The 27,750-nt window shown below is 39.8% G+C and overlaps 1 protein-coding gene across 1 annotated transcript in view; it reads left to right on the top strand.

Annotated features, from left to right (window-relative positions):
* Positions 1–27,750, top strand: part of LOC121381444 (gonadotropin-releasing hormone receptor-like) — an 81,663-nt gene that overhangs the window by 40,791 nt on the left and 13,122 nt on the right. The window contains exon 2 of the mRNA XM_041510761.1: positions 24,456–24,976. Within this exon, the coding sequence (XP_041366695.1) occupies positions 24,492–24,976 (485 nt within the window). The 5' untranslated portion in view covers positions 24,456–24,491. The remainder of the gene's footprint in view (positions 1–24,455; positions 24,977–27,750) is intronic.

A 27,750-nucleotide genomic window follows, 5' to 3' on the forward strand; every position in this document is an offset into this window, starting at 1 on the left:
ACAGGTAGACAAAAGGGTCCGCTAGGTGCAGAATTGACACCATCCCCCAGGTCTAGACTACGCTACGCCCTTGCGGTGGCTCCTTGCACATTTCTGTCTAGTTGAGATAAGTGAATAAGATTCAGTGTGCTGGATATTTTCTACGTGACGGAGTTAGCATGTGCATTATTATTATGTACAGGATCCGTGTCAGATCAGTATAGACTGCTGGCGCGTACATGAAGGCTTGGTGTATGTCGAGTATGAAGGATAGAAACCAGCACAAAGGTTCCTTGTATACACAGCCTGATAACTGGTCATATCAGGTCGTGATATTTTGCCATTTTCATTACTTTGATAAATCTAATTAGAATAGGCTATACCGCTGTAATGTGATATTACTTCGCGTTGCTTTTCAAAGCTAAGGGGTGTACGATGTTTTCGCGAGACTTTACAAATTCATTAAAGAATATCAAATTTGTAATGTGGTGGCACTGGGCGTAAACGGTGCTTTTCTCAAGGAATAGTTGCAAGCTGTCATCTAGAGAAGCAATTGTTTAGCTGCGATCGTCTTTTCCCCGAACAGAAAACCCAGTAATGGCGTCACATTGCGAATGTTCTCAGTCTAGTAATAAATGCGCTTAAACTACAATACCTATGGTAGGATCAGACGACCGACAGTCATGACGACGTTGGCCAACTCGTTGGTTACGTTGTAATTTCCCCCAGCTGGACAGTCTTTGAAGTTATGAGATCGGCTTGTTGGCTAACTCCGTCGTGACAGTTTGGTAGTCTGAAACTAGCAACATGGAAAGTGTTAAAGCGTGGCCTCGGTCATTATATTATACTATAGGTATCTAGTATCTATATATCTGGGGGCGGGACATAGCCTAGTGGTAAAGCGTTCGCTTTATGCGCGGTCGGTCTGGGATCGATCCCCGTCGGTGGGCTCATTGCGCTGATGCTCGCTCCAGCCAGTGCACCACGACTGGTACATCAAAAACCGTGGTATGTGCTATTCTGTCTATGGGATGGTGCATATAAAAGATCCCTTGCTACTAAGGAAAAAATGTAGCGGGTTTCCTCTCTAAGACTATATGTCAAAATTGTCAAATGTTTGACATCCAATAGGCGATAATTAATGGATCATTGTGCCCTAGTGGTGTCGTTAAACAAAACAATATATACACACACACACACACACACACACACACACACACGTATGTATGCACATATGGTTTGAACATTAAAAAAAAGGTCAAAGCTGAAACGATTTGGTATGTTCTACCAGTGAACGGTTCAAGCACGCACGTCTCTAACTTTGCCACCTGATTTTCTTGAACTTTGTCTGGCTGAAGATGGAAATTGATATATGTGAGTCACAAGATTACGTGGGTGTCTTGTATGAGGCTAGCTACAGTTACATTAAATCACAGGACAATCGCCTTTCGCACAAGATCTGTGACTTAGTGTAACTTAGCAGACTATTTTTAGTGGAACAGACAGGTTCACCGTGAACAGTATTACATCGCTCCGGAAAATAAAACCTTCAGCTTTATTTAAAGGGACACACCCTAGTTACGTTTATTTGTTAACCATTACGGCGTTGTTTTTCGCTATTAAACTATATTTTTCACAAATAAAATTGCACTTTACTTACATTTTATTATTTAGAATACACATTTCCATTCACCTGAAGTGCTTTTTGGTAATCCTGATGTTTGTAAAACCACGAAATGCATTTTTTTCACAAGACGTGTTGTCGAGAAAAAACCGTTAAGCAAGCGAGGTCCAATCTATTTTTAGAGGGGATATTTCCATTTTAATGTCACAGACGTTGGTATATCACGTGACCGTTATCATTTTGGTTCGGTTTGTTTTCTCGTGCACGGTTCGCGGAATCAACATCCAATTTGTTGTTGTTCATTTGTGAGATTTTTCTTCACAATTCGTGAACATTTTCAGTAACAATAAAGTTCAGACAAGTAAGTGTCTCAATACAAAACGTTACAAACCCTTAAAACCAATAATTTTGCTAAGTCTTACGATATCTGGAGAGGGGATACAACCAGGACAGAACAGTTGGAACATGTCCAGGAGAAGTGAAACGAACGCACCCCAAGTCTGTGAAATTTGTCGTGACGTAGGCATTGTTGTGCTTCGAGCGACATCTACCGGTGACATCAGAATACTAACTTTCAAAATTATTTCAAGCAATTGGGACATTGGGATTCCCATGGTATTTATCGATATAAAACCTGCTTTTTCACTCCATTTGATAAAAACGTGATCTAAGTGTGTTACAGGTTTGTAGATTAACCAAATTATAATTTATTTTCGCTGGATGGAACTAGGGTGTGCGGCTTTAAGGAACACAAAAAACCCTATTGAAAACACACAAGAAATCGTTGAGACGATTAACAATATATAAACTCTGCTTGTATCTGGGTTTGTTTCCATGCACACGTAAAGAAAACATGATATAGGGCCGAATTTACAAAGCCTGTTTTTCTTAACCGCAGGTGTTTAAACATTGTAAATGTATGTAGTTACACGTGTGTAAGTCATAGACAGGTGTTTAAGCATTGTAGATGTACGTAGTTACACGTGCGTAAGTCATAGACAGGTGTTTAAGCATTGTAGATGTACGTAGTTACACGTGCGTAAGTCATAGACAGGTGTTTAAGCATTGTAGATGTACGTAGTTACACGCGCGTAAGACATAGACAGGTGTGTAAGCATTGCAGATGTACGTAGTTACAAGCGTGTACGACATAGACAGGTGTTTAAGCATTGTAGATGTACGTAGTTACACGTGTGTAAGACATAAATTGGGCCTATACAGTCTAACCTGGTTAAGCAGCCACCAAAGGGAGTTTAACGACACCACTTGAGCACATTGATTTATTAAAGGGACATTCCTGAGTTTGCTGCATTGTAAGATGTTTCCAACTAATAAAATATGTCTACGATAAAACTTATATTTTCTTGTTTAGAATATCAGTGCCTGTACATTCAATGTGTTTCTGGTCGTCTTAATATTTGTAAGAAGCCCAAACTGGATTTTGTCTTCAAATAATTTCGTACGTACGAAAAACAATATTTTGGGAACTAAAATGAAATTTAACCTAGTACAAATATTAGAACAATCAGAAAAACTGTTTAATATACAGCCTCTAATATTTTATGCAGAAAAATATATTTGATATGTAATTACAGTTGTTAAAAAGTCTCTTTTAGTCGTTAACATCTTACAAATTGCAGAAAACTCAGGAATGTCCCTTCAATCATCGGCTGTTGGATGTCAAATATATGGTCTTTTTGACACAGTCATAGAGAGGAAACCATTAGTAGTAAGGGATTTTTTATATGCACCATCCCACAGACAGAATGGCCTTTGATATCCCAGTCGTGGTGCACTGGCTGGAACGAGAAATAGACCAATCGGCTCACCGACGGGTATCGATCCTAGACCGATCGTGCATCGGACATGCGCTTTACCACAGGGCTACGTCCTGTCCCTACCTATTAAGAAAGGTGACTGCTTAAAAGGACATTCCCGAGTCTGCTGCAAGTTTTAACATGTTATCGACTAACAGAGACTTTTTAATGAGTGTAATCTTTTTTATTTTTTTTTTAATATGTTGGGGTATGTTCGCTTGAAATTTCTTTCAGCTATTACTAGGGCGACCAGAATTTGCCGCAGTTGACAAATCAAGGAAAATGCTGTGAATAATGTGCAAGTTAACGGTAAATAAGAGCCGAAAATAGTCTACAATATCTAATAACCAGCGTGAGATGCTTTAATAAATAGGGAACTGGCATGTTTTCCCAATAGATGGCGAGTATCGTTCTAGTGACCTTTGCGGATTCTGGGACAATTTGGTTATAGGTTATCTATACTAAATAAAATCATATAGGCGACAATATTAACGATTGTGGTTAAAACCACTATAAGCAATATATCAACCAAACTATGACCCATAAATATCGGTACTACAACCCTTCCCACAAAGTATTAACTGAAGAAAGTGACACATTTCATGACTCATTTTCGATATAACCAGATATTTTTACAACACCCCTAGTTTCGCACCAAATTCTAGTACTTTGTTTTACAGGTACTCCATTTCAGACACAAGGCTACTTAGCACAGTGGTACTAGATAAAATAAAATTGCATAAATTTATTGCCCAGATGAAACTCTTTTTTTCTCTCCCAAAAACACTCACATTTATCACTGCATTAGGACAAATATAGCGGTTTTCCTCTGGTGAGTCAGAATTACCAAATCTGTGACATCCAATAGCCGATGATTAATTGATCAATGTGCTCCAGTGAGGTCGTTAAACAAAACAAACTTTGAACTCGCATTTATCATCAATGACAGGACCTGAGGTATTAACAGCTCTATCAAAAGTTAGATGCACCACGAACTTTGACCCAGCCGGATGTTATTTGGTCTAGTACTGTCTGTAGTAGTTGGTAGATCACAAACATCAGTCTGTTTGGACCCTGACATATAGACCAAGGTTTCGTTAGTACGCTTATCACACCCACCAAAGATTAATTCATTCATTTCAACTTGTTTCCGTGCTTATATCCAATTAAGGTTCAAGCACGCTGTCCTGGGCACACATCTCATCTATATGGGCTGTCTGTCCAGGACAGTGGGTTGTTAGTTGGTTAGTGAGAGAGAAGAGGGTGTAGTAGCCTTACACCTACCCATTGAGCCCTTAAGAACTAGCTCTGGGATGGAGCCGGTATCGGATTGCGAACCCTGTACCTACCAGCCTGTAGTCCGATGGCTTAAACACTGCACCACCGAGGCCTGTACATGGATTAATCTGTTAAGTGCATTTCACGACCTTTTAAATACCAGTCATTGGATCCTTAAAGGGACATTCCTGAGTTGGCTGCATTGTAAAATGTTTCCTACTAGTAAAATATTTCTACGATTAAACCTACATATTAAATATATTTTCTTGTTTAGAATATCAGTGTCTGTATATTCAATGTGTTTCTGGTCGTCTTAATATTTGTAAGAAGCCCAAACTGGATGTTGTCTTCAAATAAAAATATTTTAGGAAATAAACTGAAATTTACGCTAGTATAAACACGTTTAATATACAGCTACTAATATGTTATGCAGGAAAATATATTTGATATGTAATTACAATCGTTACTAAGTCTTGTTGGTCGATAACATCTTAAAAATTGCATCAAAGTCAGGAATGTCCCTTTAATGGGACGGGGTGGGTGGGTGGGGGTAGGCAACAAATGTTTGGATCCACAGGCGGGGATCGATCCAACACTATATCGCTTATACGGCGAGTGCACTATGACTAAAATAATCCCGGGCCCTCCATGACTGATATATCAAAGACCGTAGTATGTGCTGCCCTGTCTGTGAGAAAATGTATATAAAAGATTCCTTGCTGCTAACGAAAAGAATGTAGAGTGTTTTCTTGGAAGACTACGTGTCAGAATTATCAGGTGTTTGACATCCAATAGCCGATGATTAATTAATCAATGTGCTCCAGTGGTGTCGTTAAACAAAACAAATTTTAAACAGGCATTGTTTTCTTTCTTCTCCAACTCGTACTGTTTCACTTCATAAATAGATAGTTTTGTTTTGTTTCATGTAACATAACATAAATAAATGTGTTTTAATGGTGTTGTTAAAGAGAACAAAGTTTAACTTTGCATACAGTATAAAGTAGGAAAATGTCTATTGTCGTATTTTTTTGTCATTGCACAACACAGCCCCTTCTTCCGGTTATATTCCCTGGTCCTAAATATTAGCTTTTACATGTTGTACTCATTGAAGACTTTTGTTTTGCAATCGGTGCTCAAAACGTGGTACATCAATGGCCGTGGTATATACACTCCTCTCTGTTCAACAATTAACGCTGTATAAAGTTAATCGAAAAAAATAACGAATATAGTGGTAGCAGGTCGTTTCTCAGTTTGTCAGAATTACTGTAGTAGATGCTTAGAGACTCCTAATATTTTTTCAATGTTCTGTGGGATGTGGTTAACCGACCATTTCCACTAAATTATGTATAGTTGTTAATGAAGTGTTGAATACGTTTCCTTCGTAGCGTGTGCGTTACACAAAATGCATTCCCTGTGGACTTTTTACATTATACGAATATTCCCTGGCGGGCGTCCGAGTTATAAGAACATTAATTTGAACTACATTTATGACTTTTAGATCAAATAAGTTGAATATCAATTCAAAACGCTGATTTACTTCCTTGTCCCAGTGCCCGGTTATTTTCGTTGCATTTATATGCCTCATCGGAACACCACCCTCGTATATATCAGTATGAGCTTTACTTCTTATCGATTTCTGCCAAGGATAATAAAAGATATGATCAATTGGAAACCAGGCATATTGTTGGAATAAAATTACTTTATTGATAACGCTTTGGAATGTTCAATAGAGGCATTTTATGTATCTGAAATCAATAGTAGCATTTGCATTACGATGCATGAAGCAAGGAAAGTTATAATGGGCTTTAATTTTTTTTACCTTAAATATCAAAGATTTCATTTGTGTGTTATGACAAAAATGCGGACGAGAGTAAATTGAAATGATCCTTTGTGAAGATGTTAAGATAAGGACGTATATTGATTTTTGTGTGATGTAATCTTTATGTAATCTGAAATATACCAAACCAACACAAAGAGTAGGTAAACAGTCAATTTTTTTCATTATTCCTGTGCTATATTGAGACTTATTGGGTTAATCCAATATTTATATCAAAAAGGTATCAATGTTTGTTCTGGCGTTCCTAACATTGTCATACAAATGGGAATGGGCGGGACGTAGCCCAGTGGTAAAGCTCTCGCTTGATGCGCGGTCGGTTTGAGATCGACCCTCGATGATAAATCAATCAATGTTCTCTAGTGGTTCCGTTAAACAAAATAACATGTTTAACTTTAAAATATATTCTAGATGGGAGCGGATACTACAACACGAACCCAGTACATGTAGCTGATTTTGTTCTCTAGTGGTTCCGTTAAACAAAATAACATGTTTAACTTTAAAACATATTCTAGGTGGGAGCGGATACTAGAACACGAACCCAGTATATGAAGCTGAGTTTGTGTAGCCGATATTTACCGAGGTTGGTTCTGTATCATTGTGGCCGGTATCTAAACATTGGTGGGTCGATGTTTCAAGAGTCTCCAGGACATCCCCGCGTCTGAAGGCGGCGTGGACACACCGCTTTGACATAGCTACTCACTTTGCCTGCTGTAACTCTGAGGATTAGGACTTCAGTGCCAGAGATCAGTCAAGTGTTTACTTTAGGTCACATTCAAATATTGAATCGCTGCCATTATTAAACTCCATGATGGCTAACAAAGATCGCTCTTTTGTGTTCTTTTACGGATATAAAACTTCAAAGATTTGGGAGTCTGGTGTTTAATTCCATATCAAATATCGCAAGTTGGGAAACTGAGCGGGTTTGAAATTAGATTCTGCGTAAGATATGGTTGAAGATATTTGCGTTCAGTTGACGTGAGCGCACTACCTCTTGGCCTAAGGGAATCGTGTCTCGCATGTCCAGTTTTGTTATAGATATCACAACCTCTATAAACTTGTTAATGCTTCTGGCTGTCTAATTGAATGGACTGTCTGATGGTGCGTCCCTTTCTTTAGAAGCTTTTGAATTCGACAGTGTTATTCGATAGCATCACACCCATTGCCATAATTCATTCCGATAGAACAGTTTTGTCAGCTCGACAGTTTCCGTCGTGTTTCCAAAAATATATATAGTCCCATTTAATGTTTAATCATCCGCAACATTTTAGACCCGAATTAATCAGACCCAACATATTAACACTTGCCATTGGGTCTGTCTGGTTATTCATTGCACAGCACTTTATCATTCGAGAAAGGCTTAAATTGTGACCATTGATTGTTGATATTTCATTTTCATCAGACCTTTACGACTGATCATGAAAGTGTTAGTGGAGGGAAGGCTATCTAGAAATGGCTATAAAAACAGTTTTGACGAAGCCCGACAATGGGAGCTCTACAGGCGCAATTGCAATCATTTTTTTAAAACCAACTTTAGAGCGATTCGTGTGTGTGCGTACGTGCGTGCGTGCGAGCGTCTCTGTGTTGTTGTTTTGCCTGTGTTGGTTTTTTTTTTTTTTTTTTTTTTTTGCTTTTGTTTTGCCCATGTTCGGTAGTGAAGATTAGTGTCCAAGTGAATATATTTTCCATTTATATATACAATCCGGTATTCACCACGAACCTTGAAATCCGTGAAACTATTCTTCTAATGGCGAGGAATCTTATTCAGTTGCGATTAGCTGGTGTCACTAAACCACATGACTATAAATGGATACATGCGATTGCAATAGGATAGTTAACAACCATGCTCGCGTTGTGGTTACGCTGTCGATTTTAAAACTGCTTAGTAGTGCTAGGTGCTGGTTTCGCATCCAAGTGCCGACTCCAACCTACAGTGCACAGGTGTTGATGATAGTTCACATGAATAAGGTGTATGTCCAGGAAATTAGCACCAAACATAAAATGAAAACCACAAAGACGTACATCTCAGAAGCATTCAACCAACATTGTCTATGTTGTCCCCGACTCAAGTATAGTATTAATATGTCAGACAGCACGTCTCATCTCTGTCATAACACCGTGGAGCTGTTTGTAAAACGTTTCTGCTCTTTGTAATGCCACGTGTGTTTCCCGTTTTGGAGAAGTCTCCAATATGTTACGTTCTGTGACTGACTAACAGGGTGTTGTTGTTTTTTGTTTGTTTTTTTGTGTTTTGTTTTGTTGTTTTGTTTTGGGTTTTTTTTTTTATAAAAATCAAAATGTATGTTAAACAATTTCACCTAGAGATCTGTCATGATATTCGGTGATATAGTACGAGAATTATCGAGTCGTTGCTTAAATTTCATTTGATTTCATTTCAACTAATTCTCATGCTTATATCCAATTACAGTGGGTTAGTTGTTAGTGGTTAATGAGAGACAAGAGGTGTAGTGGTCTTACACCTACCAATCGAGTCGTTAAAACTCGCTCTCGGTGGAAGAGCCGGTACCGGGCTGAGAATTCTGTACCTACAAGTCCTATATCCGTTAGCTTAACCACGATACCACCGAGGCCGGTATTGCTTACAGGTTAACCTTGACCCTTTAAGTGCTGCTCCTCACTGTGGTGCAGAGGTAGTGGAGTGCTTCCATGGTAATGACAAAAAAGAAGTTTGTTTTGTTGAATGACACCACTAGAGCATATTGATTTATCAATCATCGGCTATAGGATGTCAAACATTTGATAATTTGATATAGTCTTAGAGAGAAAACCCGCTACATTTCTCTGATATAGCAAGGGATCTTTATGTATGCACCATCCCATAGACATGATAGCACATACCACGGCCTTTGATGTACCAGTCGTGATGGAGTGGCTGGAGCGAGAAATAACCCAACAGGCTCACTGACGGGGATCGATCTCCGACCGACCGCGCATCAAGAGAGCGCTTTACCACTGGGCTACTCCCCACCCCTGACAATGACGAATGCAGCACACAAGCATATGTGTCGTTTAAACGTTTTAACACAAGTTCAGTATAAACATTGATTTGTACTATTTATACATATATTAATCTTTGTTCCTTTCTATATAGGTTTTGTTCTTGGTGTGAGCATAGCTTAATTATTTGAACATGGTAGCTCTATGCCTTGTTTTTGTTTTAAAGATTTAAACTTGTACCCCTGAAAATTAATTAATCACCACCTGAATTGTACTGCAGCCAAAAAGGAGTCTAGTAACAATTGTCCGTACCGACCAAGTTTAAACCTGATGCTAAAGAATTTTTACATATTATATATTCACTGGATATTTACCGAAATAGACCGGCCTCGTTGGCGTCGTGGTTAGGCCATCGGTCTACAGGCTGGTAGGTACTGGGTTCGGATCCCAGTCGAGGCATGGGATTTTTAATCCCGATACTGACTCCAAACCCTGAGTGAGTGCTCCGCAAGGCTCAATGGGTAGGTGTAAACCACTTGCACCAACCAGTGATCCATAATTGGTTCAACAAAGGCCATGGTTTGTGCTATCCTGCCTGTGGGAAGCGCAAATAAAAGATCCCTTGCTGCCTGTCGTAAAAGAGTAGCCTATGTGGTGACAGCGGGTTTCCTCTAAAAAACAGTGTCAGAATGACCATATGTTTGACGTCCAATAGCCGATGAAAAGATTAAAAATCAATGTATTCTAGTGTCGTCGTTAAATAAAACAAACTTTACTTTACCGAAATAGAGTGACAAGCACATCAAAAGCACATCAGTGTGATTCCAGTACCATAGATAATTACCATACATGTTCACGCATATTTACGGTTTGATCTTTTCTCTGGAATACATTAAATGTTGGTGTAACGCCAGCGTCACCGTCAATCTGTTCCAACACCATCTCTGTACACAGAACATTAAATGTTGGTGTAACGACAGCGTCACCGTCAATCTGTTCCAACACCATCTCTACACACAGGGCATTAAATGTTGGTGTAACGACGGCGTCACCGTCAATCTGTTCCAACACCATCTCTACACACAGGACATTAAATGTTGGTGTAACGACGGCGTCACCGTCAATCTGTTCCAACACCATCTCTACACACAGGACATTAAATGTTGGTGTAACGACAGCGTCACCGTCAATCTGTTCCAACACCATCTCTACACACAGGACATTAAATGTTGGTGTAAAGACAGCGTCACCGTCAATCTGTTCCAACACCATCTCTACACACAGGACATTAAATGTTGGTGTAACGACAGCGTCACCGTCAATCTGTTCCAACACCATCTCTACACACAGGACATTAAATGTTGGTGTAACGACAGCGTCACCGTCAATCTGTTCCAACACCATCTCTACACACAGAACATTAAATGTTGGTGTAACGACAGCGTCACCGTCAATCTGTTCCAACACCATCTCTACACACAGGACATTAAAGGGACAGACCCTAGTTTTTAAACACAGTGACGTGTTTTTAACTATTAAAGTCGTTTTTCATAATTTAAATTCGAAGTACTTACATTTTATTATTTATAATGTTAATGTTCATACACCTGAAGTGATTCTGGGGCCTAGTTCATAAAACTCTCTTAGTTTCTGCTAAAAAACAAAGCATCCTCTTTTTAAGTCTTTTAGCATTGCACTGCGATATCTCAAAGTTGCGAGAGTTTAGTGAATCATCCTGGTCATCCAGGTTTTTATAATGCCCCAAATGCATCTATCACAGTCTCTCGTAAAAACGCATGTTCGTCTGACAAGTAACGGTTATTGGGACATGCTGTAGTCTATTTGTGAATGGTATTTCCCAGTTTAAACATAACAAACTTTAGTTTCTCTCTGTTATAATCTTATCGAAATGTGTTGCAGGTTTGTAGATTAAATAAACTTAGTTTCCATTGTCACGGGCTGAAACTAGGGCCTGCACCTTTAATTACAGAGTTGTGTGTACATGGAATGTTAACAGTTACTTACGATGTATAAATGACACGATCAAAACTATGTGGTGCCTAAGTGGTTAAGCCATAAGACTACATGCTGGTAGGTACAGGGTTCGCAGCCCGGTACCGGCTCCAACCCAGAGCGAGTTCTTAAGGGCTCAAGACCACTACACCCACTTCTCTCTCGCTAACCACTAACCAACTAACAACTAACCCACTGTCCTGGACAGACAGCCCAGATAGCTGAGGTGTGTAGCGTGCTTGGAACCTTAATTGGATATAAGCACGAAAATAAGTTGGAATGAAATGATGGTACTTAATTAATTTCCAGGTGTATATAGTTTGATTGTTCAAATAATGTCCTTCTTCATTTTATGTGTATTGTTTCTTTGATAGTAACCTTCTTCTAGATGACTGTTAGTTAAACGACCGTTTTTAATGATACAATTTAAAAAAACAAAATTAATACAAATTCATTTGAAATATCCTTCCATGATTCACCGCAGCTTCATATACTATTTCGATGTTCACTGGTTCATTCACATTTGATTTGATACCGAACGACCGATTTTCTTTTGTTCTTTAGTGTCGTTAAACATTCGTTCATTCATTCATTCATTACTCTATAGCCTTGGGCGCTTCTTTTTTTTCTAAAAATAATTTCTCATTTATCTTTTCACATAAATGATACCATGATTCTGTAGCGTGCTAAACTACCTTTGTCTGTGCATGTTCCTTTGTTCATTATCTTTTTTTTTACTTTCACAGAATTTTCGATTTTGTTTTTAATCAGGGTTATTGCTTCTGTAACCATCTAGAAAAGGCATTTAGAAATACATTACCAGCCTTGATTGTAACACTGTTTATTACTTGCGGCAAAACATCATAATGACATTATTAAGGTCTGGTTGCTTGTAATTGGGTGCATAGGTGTATAGGTTATTATGTTTTGCTTTTTTTCTGGTAATAACCATACTTTTGCAGTCACCAACAACTTGAATGCTAGACATTATTCGTGTTAGCAATTAAATGAAAGAAAGAAAGAAATGTTTTATTTAACGACGCACTCAACACATTTTATTTACGGTTATATGGCGTCAGACATATGGTTAAGGAAGGAAACCCGCTGTCGTCACTTCATGGGCTACTCTTTTCGATTAGCAACAAGGAATCTTTTATATGCACCATCCCACAGATAGGGTAGTACATACCACGGTACATACCTTTGATATACCAGTCGTGGTGCACTGCTGGAACGAGAAATATCGCAATGGGGCCACCAATGGGGACAATTAAATTATTCAGAATTCAGATTATTTGTTTCTTAACAATTTTAAAATTCACTCAATTCCATCATGTCCAGGCGTTTTGCGGGAGTGGGTGTTTAATGATTGTCACGGGGATTCTATAATACCCGTAACTGAATAAAACACGATTGTCCAAATATCTCTCCTAACTGTATATCTATTAGATCTCTCTGTAACGGGCGGTTGTACCCTAATGTGGCTCGTCTAGGTATGATCAGAGATAAGATCTTATATAAAGTATATATTATTATAGCACGTTTAGTTCACTAGAAAACACAACAAAAACACAATACACTTTGGAATCTGTATTAACCTTCGCTGACAAATGTACTGCCGCAGTAGTTAATTAATAACAACAATAATAACAACCCAGAACTGATCACTTAATTAGTTAATCTCTAGGTGTCTAGTTTACACAATATGCTAATCACTTCACCGTGACACAACACCCACACGTGTGATAATTGAGAAACGCTAACACACACACGTGCGATAATGGAGAAACGCTTCCAGGGGAACTTAATTAATAAAGGAATTACAACACTATTCCTAACTGGTTAATTTTTAATTAACCCTAACTACTCATTCAATAACCTTGTAATACAGAATTAATACTGGTACCTATCACAATAAAGACAATAACCTACAGTTTACCTAGGTCCTGTAGGATGACTGGCTAAGCTTTATATATATATATATATATATATATATATATATATATATATATATATATATATATATATATATATCAGAACGGTGAGCCTACAGAATACTGCGTCAGATGACCGGCAGCACCGTCTAAATAATATTGGTATAATACAGTATTAAAATATTTAAAGTCACATCAAACACATCAAGGTTATACACAGAGCAGAAAATATATATTTACCAAAGTCCCGTCTGAACTAATATAGATCGTTCAGTGGACGACGTCCGTGCCCCTGGATACTTCCAAATGTTTCTCCTCGATATCTCTAAAACCCTAGCTATTTATTCAAAACTCTCAGAGACAGCGAATATCGCCTGGGGGTACAAGGCGGTACCTCACGTATCATGTGGATTTTCCACAACCACCACGCCGGCATATTTTTCTCTGATCGTCAGACTGGCTGTCGCCAGTTCGCCAGAAATCACGGTTGTAAAAACCGCACTCGCGGAGGTATTACGTAACTACTGGCCACCTGGGCTCCGCACCTGGGCTGGGTGTGTATTAGGCGACCGTCGCGCAAAGGTATCACGTAACAAGTTGCCCATCTGGGCTAAGTGCATTTGGAACTGCACACGGCCTTCTAAAACAATTAATATCGCCACAGGCGAAAAGAAATTAAGAGCATGTACCGTCACACACCCCCACCTGAAAAAGGTTATTTCCTCTACTCTAGGAATAGGGAAATATACTACATTAAAACAAAAGTGCGTTAACCGACGCATCCGGGCATTTATAACACATGTAATAATAAGGTGACTACCAGTAATCACACTGAGTCTCTGAGTCCCTGGTATAAACATAAAATATATATAAACAAAACAGAAATCAAGAATGTCAACACATTATCATAACGTTCAACTTCGGGACAGGGCATCAGCGATTACATTGGATGTGCCCTTGATATGTTCAATGGTAATTGGGTATTCTTGCAGAAGAAGACTCTTTCTCAAACTCTCTGGTTGGAGGCTTTCATTAGGATGGTCCAGTCCGTCTTCGTCTTCTTGGAACAGCACAGCTCCAGCACCCACGTCACTGGCACCCACAGCTAGCTTGAAAAGCCTTCGGTACTCTCGTGCTGCCATCACGGGAGACGAGGAGAGCATCTGCTTGAGACGGTTGAATGACTTCTCGCATTCATCTGGCCAATGGAACTTCGTTTCTTTCTTTTTCAGTGTCGCACGTTTTCCAGGTTTTCTCCGATAGGCATGCTGTCGAATCGGTGTAGCGTTGGGTTTCACGCGCACATCCTGGCTTAAGGTATTAGTAACCGTTGGAAGGTCCTGACAAATGGAAACATTGTCTTGTATCAGCGTAGTCAACTTTGCTCGCTGGGGCCTCAAGTCTGCTAGAATCTGGCCGTTGGCCAACTTGATCTCTGCAGTCTTGACGTCATCACAGGAAATTGAGTGACTCTCAATTTGGACCGGTAACTCTGGAACTATCGGCAGTCTGTCAAAATAACCTTTTAGCAAATTGATGTGACAATACCTACTTTTCCTAACCCTATCAGGAGTGTTTATCACATACCCGGTCTCATTAACCCGTTTGTGCACAACATAGGGCCCGAAATACCTGTTCTGCAATGAACCCCGTTTAATGGGAAGGTACAGCAGCACCTTATCCCCTGGTTTAAATTCCCGACTCTTAGCCTTCCTATCAAACACTGATTTTATTTTGCTCTGAGCATGGCTCAGTTGCTTCCTAGCCTTCCTATCTATAACTCTCTTATTCATTAATACTCCCTTGTACTCAGTTAACAATGTAGTGCGAGCTGCCAACAAACTTGGATCAGCCGCCTGCTCTAGGATTAACTCTTGTCTATTACAAGGTAAGTCCCCCCTATCAAACACAACTGGTTTATTTCCCCTCTGCGGGAGATCAACAGGTTCCACCACATTTAATTCCTCAGTTGACTTATCTACCATTTTACTGATAACCTCATCCACTCCAATTTCATGGCTCACACACGTATCAGACAAATCACAAATATCCTCTGGGTATCGTGTTACCCTACTGGCCATAGTCCTAGTCTTTACACACGCAGGATATCTAATCTCATCAACCTCACTCTCTTCTATTGGTAAAGTGCTGTCTTTAATTAACAATTGGTCACATTTCGGCTGACAACACTGACTAGTCAAATCATTACCCAACAAAACTCCTATGTTTTCAACGGGCAAGTCCTTCACAACACCCATAATGACTGGTCCCGTCACAAACTTCGAACACAAGTAAACGTTATGTAACCGGACAACCATTTTTTCTCCAGTAACTGAGGTTAAAGCCAAACTACGTCCTGTATCTGAATTTTCAATACCAGCTAAACACTCTTGCGTTATCAGCGAGTGACTACAGCCGGTGTCTCGATAGATTGATATTGCCTTAGGACTCAATTCTTGTTTCACATCACAAACCATACCAGTGGACACATATGGGTTTACTTTCTCTGCCAAGGGACTGACCATTAGCTCTCTCGCTAACGGAGCCGACCTCACTAAACCGACCACTTGCGCATTATCGCGTTTCCTTTTAAAACAGTCCCCGACAAGATGGTTATCCTTTTTACAGTAACTGCAATGTGAACGAAAAGTTCGTGCATTGGCTGATAATGCAGGCTTATCCTTACTTTGCCAACCAGGTGCATTCCTTGCCTGACTAGCTGACCAACTAGATGACTCTCCCCGATAGTTACTTTCCCGGGAAAAACCTGGCTGAAATTTCTTCTTATCACCCTGTTGTATAGAACTACCCTGTACTACCTGAGCTTTGTGTATTAACACGTAATCATCTGCCACTATGCCTGCCTCCTCTATCCTTTTGACATCACGATCCTCTAAATGAATACGTAAGCTAACTGGTAATCCATTTTTAATGTCCTGTAAGATCAACAACTCCCGTAACTCGGTATATGACTCTACCTGATGAGACACCACCCATTTATCGAACATCCCTGCCTTCTTAGCCACAAACTCACTATAAGACTGACCCTGCGTTTTTCTCAACTCGCTACGATAATCCTCAGGTCGTAATTCATACGCCCTCAACACTGCCGCCTTAACTAGGTCGTACTGACTTGCTCGCTCATCACTCATTGAATTATAAGCTACACTAGCCTTCCCCTTAAACTTAGACACGGCTAACAATGTCCACTTAGACTGCGGCCAATTTAGCTGCTTAGCGGCCCGTTCAAAAAGTTGGAAGAACACATCTACCTCCTGGTCATCAAATACAGGTACTTATCTATAAGCCTCCGATATGTTAAACCCATTTCCGGCTTCTCGTCTGACTTCTTCAGTATTCAACTTTAACTCATGTTCCACCTTTAATTTTGCTAACTGGAATTCTCTATCTCTATCTCTATCTTCTCTATCCCATCTCTTCTCTCTCTCTCTCTCTCTCTCTCTCTCTCTCTCTCTCTCTCTCTCTCTCTCTCTCTCTCTCTCTCTCTCTCTCTCTCTCTCTCTCTCTCTCTCTCTCCCTATGTCTATCTTCTCTATGTGTCTCTCTCCCTCTCTCTATCTTCTCTATCCCTATCTTCTTTCTCTCTATCCCTCTCTCTATCTAATGCACGTTCTTCTCTTTCGTACTCAATCTTTTTAAAAGCTAATTGTTGTTCCACACTTAACTCATTTATCTCTGTCTCTAGAACAATCTCACTTTCTTCCATAACAGGACTATCACCAAAAACTTCCTGGATAATAATTGTCCTTATATCTCCTAAGGTTTTAGCTGATGTTAAATCAATTTCCCGCTCACCTGCGATTTCAACTAACTCGGCTTTACGTGCTCGCTTAATCTCCACTACACTGAGCGTAGGCCTATCCAGCAAATTCTTATCCATGTTTAGATATGACGCACTTATTATTAATTAATTTTCTAGTGAACAACGTTGCTACTTCTAGTTATTTGTTAAATTAAATTATAAAGCCCCCATTTACAAACAATACTTCTTTAAATATGCATGTCCCGTTTCAGATCCGGGACGAGCGCCCCAATTTTCTACTCCTGTCACGGGGATTCTATAATACCCGTAACTGAATAAAACACGATTGTCCAAATATCTCTCCTAACTGTATATCTATTAGATCTCTCTGTAACGGGCGGTTGTACCCTAATGTGGCTCGTCTAGGTATGATCAGAGATAAGATCTTATATAAAGTATATATTATTATAGCACGTTTAGTTCACTAGAAAACACAACAAAAACACAATACACTTTGGAATCTGTATTAACCTACGCTGACAAATGTACTGCCGCAGTAGTTAATTAATAACAACAATAATAACAACCCAGAACTGATCACATAATTAGTTAATCGTATTTTTCCATAAATTAAAATAATAATTATTTCATAAAATTATTTCGATAAATGCAGTAAACCAAGCCAAGGGCCTCCTTTTAATTTATTATGTTTGTGTTCGATCATTAGAGGCCAGTGGATTAACTTGTTGTTATTGCCAAGTATGCCTAATTAGTATTTATTTAATCCGGTCGCTGATGATAATAATGATAACTAGTTTAACGTGCCCATATACCACTAGGGTTTCGAACACGCCCACCCCGAGTCCGACCTCCGATAAGATCGGTGGCCTGACTCGGGATGGAAGGGGGGTTGAAAATCGGCCGAATTTTGAAAATAGCCATTAGTAAAAAAGTTAATAGAATAAATAAAAAAAGAAAAAGGTTACAAGCCAAAAATAAAAAGAATGGACTGCTCGGCCGAATATTTATATAATTTGGAGCATTTTAGAAGGACAGTCCAAAATTAAATAAGATAAAGAAGAGAGGATCGAACTATTTAATAATATTTAAAAAAAAAAAAAGAAGTAATTTCGACATAAAATTTTGAACGCAGATCTAAAAGTTTAAAGTCCGATCGATATGTCCACACGAGTGGCCTCGTTAAGGCCGTTTGGGTGCACAGCTTAAAGGGACGAGATGGGTTGCATCCCGTCAAGAAAACCCCTAGATTGACAGTCGATAGACGTTGAAGGTGTAGTGCTGTGCTGAAATACAGATCTTGAGAAGCCGGATCCGTCTGAACGAGAGAGAGTATCAGACTAGGGTATAGTCCAGTCGTCATGGTTTGGTATAGTGGTGCGGACGGGCCCGACTCCGGAGGATACGAGATGGTATCACTATAAAGCAAGGTAAAGTCTAGAAAAAGAGTAGTAGGGGACGACCCCTCTTCCTATTTCTTCTTAGAGTGGGGCGGTCAATATTCCAGTGCTGCTAGGACAGGCTCGGACATGTAGAGACTAAACGCGAACAACCGTGGCGTTCTGCAGAATTGCCGTCATACGAGTCACGAAAAAAACCAAGTCGACAGTCAGACGGAGAAATGACGTGGAGGCAAGGAATCTCGCTAAAAAAGAATCCAACCTGGTGGTGCAGGCTGTCGAAACGAGAAGCGTTCCAGCGTTCAATCAGTTCCAATGGCAGCATTTCGCTGATAAAAATTTCGCACAAAAAAATGAAAAGGACCCCCAAGTCGAGCACACGACAGCACGTGCAGTGTGCACACGCGAAACAAACGTTAAAAATATAAGAGTGTACACTTGTTATGCATTCATCTTGCAATATGTCGGAGAACGAACGCTGCGAGCAATCCAGTGAAGGACCCAGTCTGAGCACTGGGGGGTTAGCTGGATCCAGTGCTTTAACTCTGACACGCAAGAGAAAGTTAACAGTACATTCTGTTGAGAAGAAACATGAGGCAATCAAGGCAGTTGAACTCAGACCTAAGATCCAAATTGCAAAGGAGTTTGATATTCCATTAAGCACCTTATGAACTTGGATAAAATCAGCTGATAAAATTAAGGCAGTGGCTTTGAATTCAAATGCAAAACGTCAGAAAATGCGAAATGCTAAGTTTGCCAATGTTGATGAGGCGGTATTGAAGTGGTTTAAAACTGTTAGAAATGCAAACTTGGCAGTAAATGGTCCTGTAATTTGCCGAAAAGCATCTGAGTTAGCACAGCGATTAGGCCACACAGAGTTCAATGCTAGCAGTGGGTGGCGTAATAGATTTAAAGAGCGTCATGGCATCGTCTTTAGAAACGTTTGTGGCGAGGCTAACTCTGTTGACACGTCATCAACAGATATGAGTGACTGGAAAAAAACGCTAGAAAATGTCCTAGAAGAGTTTGAACCAGATCAGATAAACAATGCCGACGAAACCAGGGCACAATATTTCACAAGAACCGTTGTTCTGTTCGCGTGTCGGTTATGCAACTTTAAAATCACGAGAATCGGTTATGTGGTGAACAATTACATTCTAAACTTAAAAGTATCATATATCAGTAATGAAAGTGAAAATCAGTTTGTTTTTAAATACATTTCAACCTCCAATGTAGCACAGAACCATAGTTCAGGTGTTTTAGGATTATGTTGGCCTAACTCATCGGTTACCTAAGTAAAACTCATGTGAACTGACTTCCGGTTATGTAAGATTTTTAAATATTGTCCCCTGCGAAACTGCTATATTTTATCGAATCATGCCAGAACGCACACTGGAGTTCAAAGGTGTGAATTGTCTTGGTAGCAAAAAGAGCAAGGAACAATTAACAGCCCTCGTTTGCAGTAACCAGACCGGAACCAATAAGTTGCCGCTACTGATAATTGAGAAGTCAGCTAAACCAAGGTGTTTTAAACATGTGAAAGCCTTGCCATGCGAGTATCAAAATAACAAAACTGCCTGGAAGGACGTCGGCCATGTTTACTGATTAGTGTTTGGCTCTGGACAAAAAATTGAAACGACAAAAGAAAAAAATAGCACTCATTGTTGACAACTGCCCCACTCATCCCCACGTGAAAGGTCTGCATTGTATTAAACTGATTTTTCTTCCACCAAACACTACTTCAAAGACCCAACCAATGGACCAAGGTGTGATTTATAATTTGAAAACCCACTATCGGAATTTGTTGTTAGATTTATGGCTGCAAGCGTTAGACCAGGAAGTTGTGATTTCTGTTCTTGACACTTTAAGTTTCTTATGACGTGCGTGGGATCAAGTAAAGCCACGCACAATAGAAAATTGTTTCAGACATGCTGGATTTGTTGTGACATGCACTGAAGTAACTAATGAGAGTGAAAGTGAAGAAGATGATTATGACAGCATCCCACTGGCCCAACTGTGTCGTGAATTCGGGTGTTAGTGTTGCACAGTATGCAAGCATCGCACTGGCCCAACTGTGTCGTGAATTCGGGTGTTAGTGTTGCACAGTATTCAAGCATCCCACTGGCCCAACTGTGTCGTGATTCGGGTGTTAGTGTTGCACAGTATGCAAGCATCCCACTGGCCCAACTGTGTCGTGATGTTCGGGTCCTTTAGTGTTGCACAGTATGCAAGCATCCCACTGGCCCAACTGTGTCTGTGATTCGGGTGTTAGTGTTGCACAGTATGCAAGCATCCCACTGGCCCAACTGTGTCGTGATTCGGGTGTTAGTGTTGCACAGTATGCAAGCATCCCACTGGCCCAACTGTGTCGTGATTCGGGTGTTAGTGTTGCACAGTATGCAAGCATCCCACTGGCCCAACTGTGTCGTGATTCGGGTGTTAGTGTTGCACAGTATGTAATGCATCCCACTGGCCCAACTGTGTCGTGATTCGGGTGTTAGTGTTGCACAGTATGCAAGCATCCCACTGGCCCAACTGTGTCGTGATTCGGGTGTTAGTGTTGCACAGTATGCAAGCATCCCACTGGCCCAACTGTGTCGTGATTCGGGTGTTAGTGTTGCACAGTATGCAAGCATCCCACTGGCCCAACTGTGTCGTGATTCGGGTGTTAGTGTTGCACAGTATGCAAGCATCCCACTGGCCCATTTAAAGTCACATCAATCACGTCGGGTGATTCGGGTGTTAGTGTTGCACAGTATGCAAGCATCCCACTGGCCCAACTGTGTCGTGATTCGGGTGTTAGTGTTGCACAGTATGCAAGCATCCCACTGGCCCAACTGTGTCGTGATTCGGGTGTTAGTGTTGCACAGTATGCAAGCATCCCACTGGCCCAACTGTGGCGGTTTCGGGTGTTAGTGTTGCACAGTATGCAAGCATCGATGAAGATGTAGTAATCAATGCGCCAACTACAGAAGATGACATTATAAATTCAGTGTTGAATAAAAATGATTGTGTCGAAACGTGTGATAGTGATCCCGATGATGAATCTACTCCCACAGGTAAAATTCCACCCACAATGGATGAAGTAAAACAGTGTTGCCAAACCTCTTCAATGTTTCTTCAATCATGTACTACGACAACCGATGAACACTTCCAGGCTTTATCAAAGATTTTAGATTTTTTTTATAAAAATTGAACTTTCTGGACAAAATGCAAAAAAAACAAACACTTACAGACTTTTTCCGGAAAAACTGAACAATTAAACTTTTGTATTAACCGATGTGACCTAGTAAAACTTTTCGCTCTGACGATTCCACATAAATGTATGTGTATTTTGAGAACATATTGAATTGTGAATTTTGTTTGCATTTGTGACATTGACTGTTATTTCATGCACTTTATTTCATGTACTTTGAGAAATTATTTCAACATACGCTGTAAGCGTCGTTTTCTTACTATGGTTTGTATTGCAGAATTATTTTTTTCTAAGCCAAATATTGTTTTAATTGCGCACAAAAATTGTAGTTTTTTGTTATTCCCAAAACCGTTTACTTTTCTTCTTACGTTAAACCAAACCAAAATTATTTACAAAAAAAAAAAAAAAAAAAATTCTATTGGAGTATGGGACAGACTAATTATGTAATTACAGTTCTTAAAACATATCTGTTGGTCGACATCATCTTAACAATCGCCGAAAACTCAATACAATCACTTTAATTTGTCTCTGATTGTTTGTTTGACCGGCCTCGGTGGCGTTGTGGTTAGGCCATCGGTCTACAGGCTTGTAGGTACGGGGTTCGGATCCCAGTTGAGGCATGTGTTTTTTAATCCATATACCGACTCCAAACCCTGAGTGAGTGCTTCGCAAGGCTCAATGGGTAGGTGTAAACCACTTGCACCGACCAGTGATCCATAACTGGTTCAACAAAGGCCATGGTTTGTGCTATCCTGCCTGTGGGAAGCGCAAATAAAAGATCCCTTGCTGCCTGTCGTAAAAGAGTAGCCTATGTAGCGACAGCGGGTTTCTTTTAAAAAACAGTGTCAGAATGACCATATGTTTGACGTCCAATAGCCGATGATAAGATAAAAAATCAATGTGCTCTAGTGGCGTCGTTAAATAAAACAAACTTTACTTTTACTAATTGTTTGTTTACGCAGCCACCTGCATAGTCGTCAAATTATACTTGTGCATGGTATATACGCACGCAAGCATACACATTCACGCACATACACAAAACACATTGGTAATGCAAAACGGAATAGCTGCCATTTAAAGCGATTTTGTCATTCCGCGAACACGCTACGAATAAACCAGTGCGTTTGTGTGTTATTACGTCACTGCTGCTGCCACGTGATAAAGCTTGGGTTTTTTGTTGAGCGCCTTTTGTATCCAGGTGTCTCTTTTTATTATAGAGAAAATAATTAAGTGTTCTCATACGTTGGCACTTTCGTCATTACTCTGTCAGCTTTCTCGCACGATTAGGTTAAAATTCCCTTTGATGTTCAGCTAATAAACCAACTTGAATTCCTCGTCCACCCATTCCATACGATTTATCACTTTCGCAATTTAACAACATGATCCTTTGTGAATTTTTCTTCGTGAAGGATATTTTTTATCGATTAGGACAAATCATTGTCTAAAGCTTCTCTGGCAATTTTCGAGCTTTTTTGGCTTGTGGTTGCTTACAAATTCAGACCTCCCAGGCCCCCCTCCCCCCTCCCCTCCACGTCCACATAAAAGATGTAATATAACGTTTCGTTTGGCATTTCGCACATTTAACACTAAAATTCCTTTGTGACAGTTTAAATATCTGGAGCATACAAGAAGCGATTTCTGCAGAGGAGCAATTCTGTGTGTGATTTATATGTGCGTGCTGTTTTATTTGCTGTCAAACTGATCTTTGTTATAGCTCATTCACTTCGTGATAGAAGAAAAAACGCCTGACAGTTTAGACTATTTTATAGAAGACTGGACTGCGAAGTGTTAAAATTTGTAAATGTTTGTCTGCTGGTATGGCTGGCTGACAGATAGGAGCTGTTGCTTTAAAAGTTAAAACATCGATTTGTTCACCGACACCTCTAGAGAAAATTGATTTATTGATCAACAGCTATTGGGTGTCAAACATTTGATAATTTTGACATAGTTTTAAAGAAAGAAAGAAATGTTTTATTTAACGACGCACTCAACACATTTTATTTACGGTTATATGGCGTCAGACATATGGTTAAGGACCACACAGATATTGAAAGAAGAAACCCGCTGTCGCCACTTCATGCGCTACTCTTTTTTGATTAGCAGCAAGGGATCTTTTATATGCACCATCCCACATACTACGGCCTTTGATATACCAGTAGTGGTGCACTGGCTGGAACGAGAAATAGCTCAATAGGCCCACCGACGGGTATTGATCCTAGACCGACCACGCATCGAGCGAGCGTTTTACTACTGGGCTACGTCCCGCCCCTACAGTTTTAGAGAGGACACCGGCTATATTTTTCCATAAGAAGTGAGTGATATTTTATGTGTACTATCCCACAGACAGGATAGTACATACCAGTTGTGGTTCACTGGCTGGAACGAGAAATAGCCCGCTATATTTTGACATATTAGTCATGATTTACTGGTTGGAGAAATTCGAGAAATAGCTCAATCCCAGAGCGACAGCTCATGAGGCGAGAGAGAGAGAGAGAGAGAGAGAGAGAGAGAGAGAGAGAGAGAGAGAGAGAGAGAGAGAGAGAGAGAGAGACAGAGAGACAGAGACAGACCCATAGCAACTATAGCCAGTCCATCATCTCCCAAATCCGACTATCAATAACAAACTTGTTTATATTTACAGGTAAAGTCCGATCAAAATTCCATAGTGATCCACGGGATGGAAAACGAGACCCACCACGAATTCATGGCTTACCTGGCTCAAGTTAAAAAGACGGAATGCATTCCGGATTCGGATGGGCGAAATTGTTCGAGCGGTGAACGAATCCAGACCACGGCATCCAATGAGATCGTGATTTGGACACCGGAAGTGATTCAACGAGTGACGTCGTTGGTGTTCATAATGGTCTTGACCCTTGTGGGAAATACCATAATAATCATCGTTCTTACCTGCAGCAGGTACAGAAAGCGGAACAGCAGGGTGAACGTGTTTATAATAAACCTGGCCATCGGTGACCTGACTGTGTGTTTCTGCACGATGACCACAGAGATATTGTTCGTGGCGTTCGGGGAGTGGGTGCTGGGCCCCGTAGCGTGTAAACTGTTGACGTATTTACAAATAGTCACACTAGCCAGCACCACCTTTATCATGACAGCGATGAGTTTCGATAGATTCATGGCGATCTGTCAGCCATTGATATACAGGTGAGTTGTGATGTGTGTGTGTGTGTGTGTGTGTGTGTGTGTGTGTGTATGTGTGTGTGTGTGTTTGTGTGTCTGTATGTGTGTGTGTGTGTATGTGTGTGTGTGTCTGTATGTGTGTGTGTGTGAGAGAGAGAGAGAGAAACAGAGAGAGGGGGGCGGGGAGAGACAGACTGACAGACAGACAGCGATAGTATGTATATGTGGTATGTGTTTATGGTTTATGGTTGTCCGAGAGAGAGAGAGAGAGAGAGAGAGAGAGAGAGAGAGAGAGAGAGAGAGAGAGAGAGAGAGAGAGCATGTATATATGCATGTGTTGTGTGTGTAGGTGTTTGTGTGTGTATGGTTATCTGAGTATATGAGAGAGACAGAAAGAAAGAGAGAGAGAGAGAGAGAGAGAGAGAGAAGAAAGAGAGAATATGTATACGTGTGGTCTGTTTGTTTATTGTTATGTGTGTGAAAATGAGTGTCTGTGCGTGTGTGTGTGTGACACTGTATGTGTGTGTGCTGTGTGTGTGTGATTGTGTGTGTGACATTGTGTGTGTGTGTGTGTGTGTGTGTGTGTGTGAAATTATGTCTGCGACTGTTTGATGTATCTGAGTATATGTGTATGTATGTGTGTGATTCATATAAAGGAAGATACTCTGTTGTTCACCTAACAGGATGTGACATGTATGATAATAATTGTTTGTTTTTTTTAAAACAAGAAAAAAAAGAAGATAAACGATAAACACTCGCACGCATGTTTTAACTAGTGGCATTTACTCCGCATTGCTAAATAAATCATTCATAACGAGACAGGAAATGACGTGTTTGGTGCATCCTCTGCCCACCATTATGCATTTCATATAAAAGAAACACCTCTGATTATCGACCTACAGAAAGAATATCGATTATCTGACGTAAACCCGCTTTAGTCCATCAATATACAATGCTCTACTTAATTAACTGCTATTGTTATGTGGAGAAATAATAATATTCGTCGTGTACTGTGCATAGATGTGAATTTGTGGGGGTTTTCCAACAACATTCTATATCAATTGATGCTGCATTGCTAAAGAAAAATGTTTTTTTTAACGATACCTTTGAGCATCAAAACAAAGGTTGTTTCGTGTCTAACAGATTGATGAAATAGGTGCTCAGCATAATATGCAAACGTGTTAGCAATTTGGCTAATTAAAAAAAATGCTAATAGGTGTTGTTGTTCTTGTTGTTTGGGTTTTTCTTTGGTGTGTGTGTTAGTTGTTTTGTTTAGGATTTTTATGTGTGTGTTTTGGGGAGTTGGGTGGTTTTGTGGGGTTTTTGAGGAGGGTGGTGTTGATTTTGTTTTTATCGTTTTTTGTTTTTTGTAACTGGGGAGTGGGGTTTGGCTGGTGTAGTGTTAGGGGTGTTGTTGTTTGTTGTTGTTGCTTTTATCGTCGTTGTATATGCTCTAAGCTAAATAATGAACAAAAAATGTATTTCTGAAATTAAGTTTTAATCAAGTTTAAAAACTCTTCTATGTGCAGCAATATTACTGGCACCTTAAAGTCAAGATAATATGGATTAAGCTATTCACATTTAACGCATTGTTAAGGTTTAATATTATACTGACGTCCAAACGAAACCTTACATGTCTTGAAATTGTATTATAGAAAACCATCAGATTGTATGTTTGGACACGAGAGTTTCATGTATATTACACTTTCGTAAAATGGTTGACATTTTTGGCACAATTAAAAGTTCTACAGTGATGAAATTGTCCGACTGTGTAAAACCCTCTCACCGGAACTCATTCCAGGCTTCATATCAGCCGGTATTACCAAACGAATCCAAGCCCGAGTCATAAAATCGATGTCTAAAGTTTAACGACACCACTAGAGCACCTTAATTAATTAATCATCGACTACTGAATGTCAGACAATTCTCAGCGGAAACATTATTTCCCATGGGGAGAAATGCCATACGAATCAGTACAGTCGGTTTCAATCATGTCAACTGACGATTGACAATTTGTGTTATTAAATATTATATATAGGTCTACAGGGTCGACGTTTCTGCTGGTGGGCTGTTAGTCCCCGAGTGCGTCATTAACCTGGTTGCAATTTAAAAAGTGCTGTATATTAAAGGGACATCCCTGAGTTTGCTGCTTTGTAAGGTGTTTCCGACCAGTAGAATATTTCTACGATTAATTTTACATATTAAATAGATTTTCTTGTTTAGAATATCAGTGTCTGTATATTCAATGTTTTACTGGCCGTCTTAATATTTGTAAGAAGCCCAAGCTGGATTTTGTCTTCAATTAATTTCGTACGTACGAAGTACGATATTTTTTTTTTTTAGGAAATAAAATGAAATTTAACCTAGTACAAATATTAGAAAGATCAGAAACACGTTTAATATACTGCCACTAATATTTTATGCAGTAAAATATATTTGATATGAAATTACAATCGTTAAAAAGTCTCTGTTAGTTGATAACATCGTAAAAATTGCAGCAAATACAGGAATGTCCCTTTAATATAAACTGTTACATTACGGTTAACTGGGCTTCTAATTTTATGGAAGACCAGTACCACGTTCAGTAAGCAAACGTTTCGCTAACGTTCCCGAACTATTTGATTAGTTCCCGATGTGGCCATTTGGTTTACTGCGAAGCGCTTAAGCCATTCTAGCGGACGTTTTTCTGTTCGGTCTGGCTGAACTCAGCGTTGGTTGGCCGAATTGTCGATGTCGCCGGCTGTCAAATGTCATGCGAATCGGGGCAGTAGGTTCGAATCCTGCCAACTGACACTTTA

This window comes from Gigantopelta aegis, chromosome 9 (assembly GCF_016097555.1).
Source record: "Gigantopelta aegis isolate Gae_Host chromosome 9, Gae_host_genome, whole genome shotgun sequence".
Taxonomy (NCBI): Eukaryota; Metazoa; Mollusca; class Gastropoda; order Neomphalida; family Peltospiridae; genus Gigantopelta; species Gigantopelta aegis.